Consider the following 11613-nt stretch of genomic DNA (forward strand, 5'->3'; position numbering starts at 1 on the left):
GGGAAGGTCTGGGGGTGGGGTGCAGGGAATGAAGCAGGGTTGCAGAGGGGCTGGGGGATTGGGGTGATTAGGGGAGTCAGAGGGGATGCAGGGCTGGGGGGTAGGAAGGTCTGGGTGGAGGTCTGTAGGGGGCTGGATGCGGGGTGCAGGAAGAGGCTTGGAGGCAGGGGGTTAGGGGAAAGCTGGGGTGGGAAATGCAAGGGAGCAGGGAAGGTCTGGGTGGAGGATGTAGGAGGGCTGAAAGGAAGCAGGGTCTGGGTGGGAGGATGCAGGGGCTGGCTTGGGGGAGACAGGTGGAGGATGCTGGGGGAGGCAGGGCCTGGTTTGGGGGAGGCACGGGGGGCAGAAGGGAGGCAGAGGGTTTGTCTGTTTACCATAAAGTTTAGCCAGAGTGAGAGCCACAGATCCCAGAATCCTGGTGCTGCCCCCCTCCAGCCAACACTGTGGGGGGTTGTTAGGTGCCCGTTGCCCCAGCCTCCTGCTTTCTACCCATGACACAGCCTATTCCTAGTAGTTGTTCCAAGGGTTTTGGGAGGGGGCAGCGAGGAGGGGCGGTTGCACTCTTGTGTCAGGGTAACAAAATGGGGAGCAGCATCCTGGCCATGTAGGAGTCGGGGAGGGGGGCCTGAGGCGAGAGCTGCCTAGCCCAGGCCTGGGGGATCACTGGGGAACAGGGATCTCAACCGGAGGGGTTGGAGCGGGTCAAGATGGGGCTGTCATAGCCCGGGCATGGGGGGCAGGGATCTCAGCAGGGTGGCCTGCCACAGCCTAGGGCAGCAAGGGGATCTCAGCAGAGGCAAGGCTGGAGGGGGGCTGCTGGAAGGGGGACAGGGCCCTCTCAGAGTGGGAACTGGGAGGTCTGCCATGGCTCAGGCCTGGGTGGATGTGGGGACAGGGATCTCAGCAGGGGATGTGGGAGTTGTGGAGGGTTGGGGGCACTGTGTGTAGTGCAGAACAGGGAGCTGTTAGGTTTGCATCAGGCCTACACGCGTCTCCCAGCTGCCTTCTCAGGGATCTGTTTGTTTTGGCCAGGGACCATGGGGGGAGGGGGGTAGAGTTTGCTGTGGGGGGGGAAGGGAACCTTTGCCCCACTGGCACCTCTGCCTACAGCCCTTAAATGGCCCTGTACCCTCCCCCAACCTGCCAGCCCAAGGTCCACCAGCTGGAATCTCTGCACAAGCCAGTTGTATTAACCCCTTCCCTGCTTCTGCCCCATGCTTAGGTTGGGGTTGAGACAGACCTTCCCCTCCTCCCCCCATGCAGAGTGGGATCCACTGAGAAAAGCCAAAGAAGGAGCAGGTTGGGGGAGTCAGTAGGGGGCGCTCTCCCCTCGCCATCAGTGGTGATCCCAATGCCCTAGTGTGGTGCTAGGGGGCACTGTGCTGCAGGGAGTGGGGCAGGTTCTCAGTAGGGGGGCTCTCCCCTTGTATTCAGTGTTGACCCTAATGCCCCAGAGCAGTACTGGGGGCGCTGTGCGGCAGGAGGGAGCACGGTGCACGGCAGGCTCCCCAACTCCCATGCATCCAATCTTTTTTGCAGACTCCCAACAACGATGTCCTTCTCCGGCACCAATCTCAAGCTGGAGCGGCTAGAGGAGCAGCAGCTGGAGGGCCCCGCCTATCAGCTAAGCCTCCAGAACCAACCTAGGGGCTGTGGTGACATGGCAGGCCCTTACCCTGACAGTGATCTCATTTCCCAATGGCTGCGCAGGAGTGTGAAGGCCAAGCTGGCAGAGGCCTGTGACTCGGGCGAGTCTTCCCAGGGGGACAGGGAGGTCCCGGCGAAGAGGGCTCTGGATCCAGAAGGTGCCAAGGACTTTGCCTGGGCCAAGCGGGCCCGGGTAGAGAACATTGTGTGCAGCATCAGCAGCTCGTACCGTGATGGGGGCCTGGAAGAAGGGGGCACCGGGTATGGCCGCTCCCGCCGGGCCCAGGAGCGGAGCCAGCTCAAGCAGCAGCTGGAGAAGATGCGTGAGCAAGTGTTCCAGCTGCAGGAGAAACTGTGCCAGATCTACAGCGGGGTGGCCCAAGAGGAAGGAAGCAACGTGGGGGCAGCCTGGTCCCAGGAGCCAGGCAGAGTTGGAGCCAGCACTCGGCGTCCTGGGGGAGGGAGTAGGCACCCTGGCACCCTGGCCGAGGCCTTGAAGGAGGAGCTTGGAGCAGCCATGACCCAGGTGGTGGACACGGTCGTGCAGGTGTTTGCCCGCGAGCAACCCCCACCGGAGGAGCCCCCCTGCAGTTACCCAAGTGACCAGACAGAGGCACTTCCTCTAGTGGTGAGGAAGAGCCTGCCCCGTGCCCCCCCTGAGCTGGTGGCCGGCACCTTCCCCCAGCCCATGGCTGTGCCACCATACCTGGCGGCCTTCAAGGACAGAGCAGCGGGAGAGGCCTACTGGGAGGGTGTGAGCCTGCGCACCAAGCTGTCCTCACGCCACCTGCTGCGGCCGCACTGTGCCCTCTTCCAGCTGGCAGGGCCAACTGACCGCCAGCTCCCCAAGAGCCAGGCCACAGAGACGCGCCATGGCCTGGAGCCAGCCCTCTACAAGCCCTCAATATCCTTTAGTAGCCAGCCAGGACTCGGGGTAGAGGGTCTGATCCCTGCCCCCCACTTCCCCCACACACATCCTGCCCCCAACTAACCCACACACCTCTCTCACACACACATCCTGTCCCCCACTGACCCATGCACACACCCTGCCCACAACTAACCCACACACGTTCACCCCCCCCATATGTGCCCTGCCCCCCACACTCTGCCCCAAACTAACCCACACACATTCACCCCCATGCACATCCTGACCCACTCACACAGTCTGACCCCCTCTGACCCCCCCACACTCTGCCCTGAACTAACCCACACACATTCACTCCCCATGCACACACCCACACAATGCCCCCCAACCCACACATACACCCTGCCCCCCCAAACCCTGCTCCCAACTAACCCACACATATTCACCCCACACACACAACCTATCCTCCACTGACCCACCCCACACACACACACACACCCTTCCCCAAACCAACCTACACACATTCACCGTCCATGCACACACTGTTTCCCATAGACCCACACACTGGCCCCTGCCTCATATACACGTACTGACCTGGACATCCCCGCACAGCCTCTTCCTTCTCCCTCCCCTGGCCCATATGCTGCATACACACACACTCCTGTCCCCCCACCTCCCGCACACCTCATACACTGACTGAGCCCTGCCATCAGCTCAGCCAGCCCCCCACCCCCCCTGCCCTGCCCTGCCCGGCCCTGCCCCGCTCCGCTCCACTCCACACCACACCTGCTCACATCTTGCTGCCACCTGTGAGGCGTTGGCAGGGCAGGTGTTAGCATCACCTGCTCCCCCCACACCACCCACCCACCGCTAGTCCCCTGAGGCCTGGGGTAGGTTTAATGGTTAACCAGGCTGAGCCGGACCCTAAGCTGATTGCACCAGCTCGGAAACAGCTTCCTCCTGAAACCCGCTAGGCACCTGCTGGGAATAATCCTCCGGATTAGTGGGGGTGGACTGTCAAAGACACTCCCGCTGCCCCCTCCCCCGACTGCCTCCCACCCTACACTCTGCCCCTTCCCCCTGCTGTCCCCTGCTCTACACGCTGCCCCCTCCCCCCGCTGATCCGTGGTCTACACAGTGCCCCTCCCCCGACTACCCCCTCCCCCGACTGCCTCCCATTCTACACGCTGTCCCCTCCCTCCGCTGTACCCCATCCTACACACTGCCCCCTCCCCCAACTGCCTCCTGCCCTACACACTGCCCCCTCCCTCAACTTCTTCCCTCCCTACACACTGCCCCCTCCCTCAACTTCCTCCCTCCCTACACGCTGCCCCCTCCCCTGACTGCCCTCCAGCATACACACTGCCCCCCGCCCTACACGCAGCCCCCTCTCCTGACTGCCTCCCGCCCTACATGCTGCCCCCTCCCTCAACTAGCCCCCACCCTACACACTGCCCCTGCCCTACACACTGCCCCTCCCTGACTGCCTCCCCCATGCTGCCCCCTCCCCTGAAAGCCCCCATACACACTGCTCCACACATATTCACCCCACACACACAATCTGTCCTCCACTGACGTCCCCTCTCCCTTGACTGCCTGAGCCGAGCTGCGGGGGCAGGGATGAGAGGTGAGATTCGTGGGGTACAATGGGGAGGAGGGGTTGGGAGTCAGGACTCTCCTGGGTTCTATTCTCAGCTCGTGGGCAGCGGTCACTGCTTTCTTGGGGAGGGGGGGGGTCTGCTCTCTGGAGGGCCTTCAACTAAGGTGCCCCCATTATAGCCCTTCCCCTGGTTGCTCCTTAACCCCGTCATTCCCAGGAGGGCCTCACCCCTGGGCACTTGAAGAAGGCCAAGCTGATGTTCTTCTACACTCGCTATCCCAGCTCCGGGACGCTCAAGACCTATTTCTCCGACGTCAAGGTGGGTCCCTCAGAACCTCCCCAACTCTGGGACAGTTTGACCATGGACCCTCCCCATGGATCCAGGCCCCCTTCTATATGGCCCATGCAGGTCCTCTAGCAGCATCCATCCGTGGAGGGAGGGTCCCTTGCTCCTTCCCCGCCACTGACCCTGTTGCCAGAAACAGACACTTAGGTAGATCATGTGACGAGAGATGCAGGGGGGGCGGGGGGATCACAACCCGTCCTTGCCAGGGAATGGGCAGAACAGGAATCAGCCTCCTCTTTTCCCAGAGTCATAGGGGACAGCACGGGGGGATTAGACTTCCCTTTTCCCAGAGAGTTGGAGGGCAGGAAGGGGGATTGGACCCCTGTTTTCAGGGAATTGGGGGGCAGGGAGGGGAGATCGGACCCCCCTTTTCCCAGGGAGTTGGGGCAGAGAAGGTGGGTCACTCCTCTGTTTTCAGTGTACTGGGGGACTGAGGCCCAGGGCTGTGTTGATGGCAATGTCTCTCTCCTCTTGCCGTCCCCCTAGTTCAATCGCTGCATCACGTCCCAGCTCATCAAGTGGTTCAGCAACTTCCGGGAGTTCTTCTACATCCAGATGGAGAAGTTCTCACGCCAGGCATTGAGCGATGGGGTGCTCAGCGCCGAGACGCTGACTGTCACCCGTGACTCAGAGCTGGCACGTGTCCTCAACCAGCACTACAACAAAGCCAATGACTACGAGGTGGGCACGGGACCCGGCAGCAGGGAGGCAGGCAACGTGGGGCGCACAGACCGGGTGGAGATTTGGGAGGGGCCCCGTCAGTGGGGCAAGTGGATGGGAAGGGGAGCACAGGTCAAGGTGGGGATTGGGGAGGGATCCCGGCTGAGGTGAGGAGTGCAGGCCTGGGGTGATCTTGGCAGCATGGGAGCAATTGACAAGAGGAAACTGACCTTGGGGGAGGAATAAAAGAGCCCCGCTAAAACCCCTCCTGCGCCAGGCTTCACCAGTCCTGATGGGGTGATGCCCTTGTGTTTTTCCCCCCCCACCCAGATCCCCAGCAAGTTCCTGGAGGTCTCCCAGATCACCCTGCGTGAGTTCTTTAGTGCCATCTCCCGGGGCTGTGATGCTGACCCCTCCTGGAAGAAATCCATCTACAAGGTTATCTGCAAACTGGAGTGCGACATCCCCGATGCCTTCAAATCCCCCCACAGTCTGCCGGACACTGTGCATGAGTGACTGGGGGAGGGGTGCTGCAGAGTTGGGGTCTTTGGCGGGGGGCAGGGGAGGAGGGCTCTGGTAATTTATTGCTGATGTGATCCACTATGTCGCTAAGTTGCTGGCTGAGGTAGGGGTGGCCTTGACACCACCCACGTTTCAAAATTATCCTCCCCACACATATCAGAGGAGGTTTCATTGGGAGAGTGTGGGGAGTGCATGCCAGGGAGGGATCCCAGCAGTGGGGGAGGCAGGTGACACGGAGAGTGCAGGCCAGGGTTGGGGATGCGGTAGGGATCCCAGCAGTGGGGGAGGCAGGCAGCGTGTGGAGCACAGGATGGTGGAGGCAGGCTTGTGGGAGCACAGGCGGGGGATGGGGATGGAGGAGGGATCCCAGCAATTTGGGGGGGGGGTGTGGGGAGCGCAGGCTGCAGGTGGGGCCGGCAGAGAGATCTCAGCAGTGTGAGGTGGGGAGTGGAGCGATCCCAGCAGTGAGGGAGGCAGGTGGCATCGGGAGCACAGACCAGGTGCGGGTGAAAGTTTCTTCTTGGGGTGGGATCTACAGCTAGGAACAGTACCCACATGGGGCCCATCCACAGCCTAAGCAGTTTGTGTTAGTGGCTGCCCTTGCCCATGTCCATGGGTCTGAGGCCTGTGGGAGGAGGGAGAGGGGTGGGATGGGTGGGGAGAGGGGCTTGTGCTTCCCAGTTTATGTATTGCTGAGACTTCACGCTCCCTCTGGACCCTGCCAATAAAGACACATTCAAAAGCTGCTGTGTCTGTCTCCTGGGGCTGGGCTGGGACTGGGGTTAAATTCCAGTGAGTGCATGTGCCGGATCAACCTCCACGGAGGCCTGTGTGTGAGCCCAGAACATCAGCGATTCATACTCCCCTGGTGTGGGGTTCTGGCTCTGGAGGAATTTGGAGGCAGTGTTGTCCAGTGGTTAGGGCACTACCTTGGGAGTCAGGACACCTGGCTCTGCCAGACTTCGTGTGATCTCGGGCATATCACGGAACCTTTCCATGCCTTGGCTTCCCCATCAAATGGGGGAAATTATCCTACCCCTTGTCTGCTTAGGTTCTTTGGGGCAGGGACTGTCTCTTGCTGTGTGTTTGTGCAATGCTGGGTAAAATCGCCCCCTGATCTCAGTTGGGGTCTGTGCAGCACCTGGCATGACAGGGGCCCCAGTCTTAGCTATGGGTCTGTGCAGTGCCTGGCACGCTGGAGCCCTGATCTCTGGGGGGTCTCTAAACACTATTGTACACAAACAGTACCAGGCCTGAGACTGGAGTCAGGCCTTAGGTGATCTGGTACTGCCTTTGAGGGGGGCCAGTGGGCCGATGATTTGCTGATGCCCCTGAGGATGAGACACTGCCAACTTGTGGGGGTTAGGAAGTGTGGAGAAAGAGAGAGAGCCAGAGTGCGTGCGGAGGACAATTCCCCCCCTCCCCCTCCCCCCCTCCGTCTGGATCCCCATTAATTCAATGGCTGCCCTGCTCAGGTGCCTGAACAGCTGGTGGTGCATTTTAAAATCACAAATCTCCCCGCCTGGCCCAGCTGCAAATGGCCAGATTAATACCCCCGATTAACCGTAGGGGGAGGGAGGGATGTTGTTAGCATGATGGCCTCAAAGCCCAAGGTGCTGCAAACCTCTCTCTCTGCTGGCAGCCCCACGAGCCCGGAGCCGCCCCCATGCTGTGGAATCCTGTCCCCTAGCCCCTGTGGGGGAGGATTTCTCAGCAGAAGCTAAAGGTGACCTCGACCTGCACAATCATTGCAGGATTTTTCCAAAGCTTTCTGCTTAAAGATACTGGGTGGAACTAGGGGACGTAAAGAGCTTTCGGGGAGGGGCTAGTTTGAATTAGATGGGGTGGAGGAGTGACCTGAGGGATGGGGTCTGTGCCCCAGAGGGGCTCAGGGTCCAGGAGTCTCCTGCTTTGATTCTGAGGGGGGAATTTGACAAGGACTCTTAAAATGCAGTAACTGGTGGCCACCGCGCAGGGAGGGAGGGTGGAATGAGATATTGGGTCTATCAGCTCTGGGTACCAATCTCTATCCAGCCTCAGGTCAGAGGGAGTTGGGGGGATGGGCGATGGCTGCTCCTTATACAAGTATCAGAGGGGTAGCCGTGTTAGTCTGAATCTGTAAAAAGCAACAGAGGGTCCTGTGGCACCTTTAAGACTAACTAACTGTTAGTCTTAAAGGTGCCACAGGACCCTCTGTTGCTCCTTATACAGGGATCCCTCGGGTAGCACCAAGATGCGGCCACTATTTATACAGGGATCCTTCGCCTGGCACTGGGATGTAGCTGCTGCTGGGATGGGCACAGCAGCATTTATACATGGCTCCCTCCCTCATCAGTGCTGAGATGCAGCCGCCTCTGGGGCGGGGCATGGGAACTGTTTATACAGAGCTCTCTTGCTCAATGCTGAGAGGCAGCCACCTCTGGGGAGGGGTGTGGGAGCCATTTACACAGGGATTTCTTGCCCGGTGCTGAGATTCAGCTGTTTCTGGGGCAGGGAAAGCACAGAAATGCTACCCAACAGATGGGACAGCAGAAGAAGTACACTCCTGTAACCAGCTAGTACGGTAGGAGGTAACATTGAATTGGCCATGTTGGAATTTGGCCAGATAGTGGGGGCTCTTGGGAAAAGTGCGAGGCAGGTTTAGTGACCAGGAGGTGTCAGTGAGACTCATTTTGAAATCTCATGTTAAGGTCAGCAGCACAGCACCCCTTAGCTGGGGCACTGGGGTCAGCACTGATTGTGATGGGAGAGTGCCCCCCTACTGAGCCCCTGTCCCGCTCCCTGCACAGCATTGACTCAGCCTGCCCCTGCTTAGCAGCGCTTAGCTAGAGAATTAATTCTACCCCCACCCTTAGCCACTGGCCACAGGGGTGAGAGGGGGGATGGCAACCCATAGCTGCTGTGCTGCAGTGAGTAGGAGGAGCTGGGGCCAGCAATCTGGGGTGGAGCAGAGAAGAGGCTGCCTGCCCAAATCCAGGGGTGGCTGTAGATGGGTCCCATTTCAAAGTGGCTGGAACTAACTTGTCTTCCTTTGGCTATCCCAGCCCCGATCCCTGCAGGAAAGAGTGGGAGACACCTAGGACCCACAAGCTGGGAGCTGCCATCGCTGCGAGGCTGCTGCTACTCCATCGGGGCTGGGAGCTGCCCCCATAGTCTCGGGACAGAGACCACAGGGTAAGTGAGAGCTGTCGGTTTGGTACAGAGCCCTTGTTATGTGCGACTGCTCTTTCAGTCTGTGCCAGCATGTGGGGCTTGCTGGGCTGGAGGGTCTCCCCCTCCCCATTGGTGCTCCTGCCTGTAGCTGTGTCTGGCACCTTAAAGCCAAGGCCAGAGGCTTCCTTGCAAATTGAGCCTTGTGAAAGCCATGCAGGCCAAGATGGCCACTGTGCCATGGTAGCTGGGCCCGACAAGTATGGCCTAAGATGGCCGCTGCGCCATGGTACAGGGCCTGACCCGTGTGGCCCAAGATGGCCGCCGTGCCATGGTAGCAGGACCCAGTCCATGTGGTCCAAGATGGCCACCATGCCATAGTAGCCAGTGATGGCCACCTGTCCAGGTTTACCCCGGATTGTCCCTGCCCTGGGATGTCTATCCAGGTGCTCAGTACACACTGCAAGCTGTCTGATTTTATGGGCTCAGGATCATCCTGGGGTGACAGGCTGACAATTTCCTGCAGTGTCCTGACTGAATGTTATTGAATTAAGCTCAAACATATTGAATTTGTTTTAACATCTTTGCACTCCATGTATTGAAAATGCGATGGTATCTGTGTTACTGCAGAATTGCATGTATTTCCATGGGATGGGTCAATAGGAGAACAGCAGGAGGTGGTTAAGGAAATTCACCCAGGCAGTCTGTAACATCTGTAGAGGAGACACCCTTTGGAGAGCTGCGCGTATACAAGATCAAACTGGATGCTCTAGGGCCCAACAGACAAAGAAAGGGTTCTTGGATAAATAGCCTGGTTTTAACCTGACTCAAGGCCTTCTTCCTGATCCAGCAAACAGACCGGACCCCAGTGCACGGAGGGCCCCAATCCTTAGAGTAGGGTTGGAAGGACGGGGCCTACTGAGGGCTTGTTCTGAGCTAAAGCTGTGATGAACTTGTAACCACAAGGAGACTCCTTGGGTGGGGCAGAGGTGGAAGGATGGTTCCTGCCAGAATCCATGTTAGGTTTGGGGTTCCTGGTAAGCATATTAGCATGTGAGTGGATTCTTGTATTGTTTTGAATATGTTTTATCTGTAGTGCTTTTTACCTTAAGAATAATGCAGGCCTACCTAGGAAGTGCTGGGGGGTACCTTATAACTGCAGCAATGATAGGTGTTAACCATCTCTAAAGGAAAGCAAGCAGGTTTGGCTTGGGCAAGGTGCCTCTGCTGCAGAGAACATGATGCAGGCAGGGACCTGTGCAGCTTACAAATCTCCCGGTCAGAAGGGAGAGAGCCGTGGGTCTCCAACAGGGGAGTAAAGAGCTGGGGAGTGGAAAGCTTGTGGGTAGGGACACTTGCTGGGCCATTGAGGGGAAATATAGGCGCAGTTGCCCTGGACTGTGACATCTGGACGTCCTGATTTTTGTATCTCAGAGGTAGCAGCCCTAGTAGTGGGGCCCACATGGTCCAGCATGGCTGCCATGCCACAGTAGCAGGGCCTGTGTGTGCTGAGAGGTGGGGGTACATTGTTATTGCTGTTTTGGAGACAAGGAAAATGAGATGCGGAGATGGAATGGGACTTGGATTTGAGGCAGTGGCTGAGATGGAGACAGAGCCCAGGAGCCCTGACTCCCAGCACCCCACACTGGGCTAATTACAAGACTCCATTCCCCTCCCAGAGATGGAGATAGAACCCAGAAATCCTGACCTACTCCCCTCCCCCTCCATGTTGTGGTTGTGGGGCCTTTAATGGCCCCAATGCTGTGGTAGCAGGGCCCACTGGGCCCGGAATGATCACCCTGTGCCATGAACAGTGTTCCCAACTCACAATATTGTTGTGAGTGACAGGATGAATTTCTGGAGCCCATCTGGTAATGATATGAGAAGTTCCAGCCTCCGCATGGCTGAAGCCAGCAAAGTCCTCCTCCAGGAGGGAGGGAGCAAAGACCCCAGCAGCTCAGCATGGCTCCACTCCCTCCTCACCCTGGGATTGATCCCCACCCGGCTTGGGAAGGGAGGGGTGAAGAGCCCCTGGAGTTGCCCCTCCCAGCCTGGAAGGGGGAGGGGGACCATGCTACAGCCCCTACGCCTGGGAGACGGGGCTGAAGAACCCCAGGAGGAGCAGAGTTCAGGCTGAACTGAGGGAGGGGCTGGGGGGCAAGGGATAGGTAGATGTTGGGGTGAGAGCTCAGGCAGCAGGGGCCAAAATCACCATACCCATTAAATTTGGTAGAGTGGGTAACATCACTTGTCCCCCCACCCCCACTGGGGATGGGCCGGAGGAGTTTCAATATCGAGACAGACTGAAAACTACAATCTAGTCTTTTAAAACAACAAAACCCCCTTGGTGTGTGGGCCAGTCCCATGATGGTTGGGGTCAGAGTCGTGAGTTTTGATCTCGTGGGGTGGGCAATACTGTGGGTGCGAGGCCCAGGGGCTCCACCATGGCTGCCCTACCCATGGTGGCAGCAATGCCTGTGGGTCCAAGATGGCCACTGCACTGTGGAAGCAGAGCTCCTGCGGGCCAAGATGGCCTCCCTGCACCATTATGAGCTTCACCTTCCACTCTTCCCACCAACCACATGAACAAACAGAAGCACCCACTGCTGTCATCTGTTGCTTTAATAGTCCAGGCTGGCTTAGGGAATGGGGTGCAGGCTAATGAGTCAGGGGTCCCAGGGAGAGCAGGTTACCCAGTTCACTGGGATTTGGGGATGTCATGCTCTTCCCCCCAATGCCCACACTAGGGGATGCCATCAGCTCAGCACAGGGCACGGAGGGGGCGTTTGGCATTGATGGGGTGCCAGGACTGCCCCCTGGGTA

At 58.7% G+C, this 11613-nt stretch overlaps 1 protein-coding gene across 1 annotated transcript; it reads left to right on the forward strand.

Moving 5' to 3' along the window:
- The first annotated feature begins 1552 nt into the window (after positions 1–1552).
- LOC135881577 (prospero homeobox protein 1-like) lies at positions 1553–5634 on the forward strand. The gene is made up of 4 exons (XM_065408238.1): positions 1553–2581; positions 4330–4431; positions 4945–5139; positions 5449–5634. Exons 1-4 carry the CDS (start codon positions 1553–1555, stop codon positions 5632–5634), a joined length of 1512 nt encoding a protein of 503 aa, XP_065264310.1.
- Positions 5635–11613: the final 5979 nt, after the last annotated feature.

This window comes from Emys orbicularis, chromosome 7 (assembly GCF_028017835.1).
Source record: "Emys orbicularis isolate rEmyOrb1 chromosome 7, rEmyOrb1.hap1, whole genome shotgun sequence".
NCBI classification, from domain to species: Eukaryota; Metazoa; Chordata; order Testudines; family Emydidae; genus Emys; species Emys orbicularis.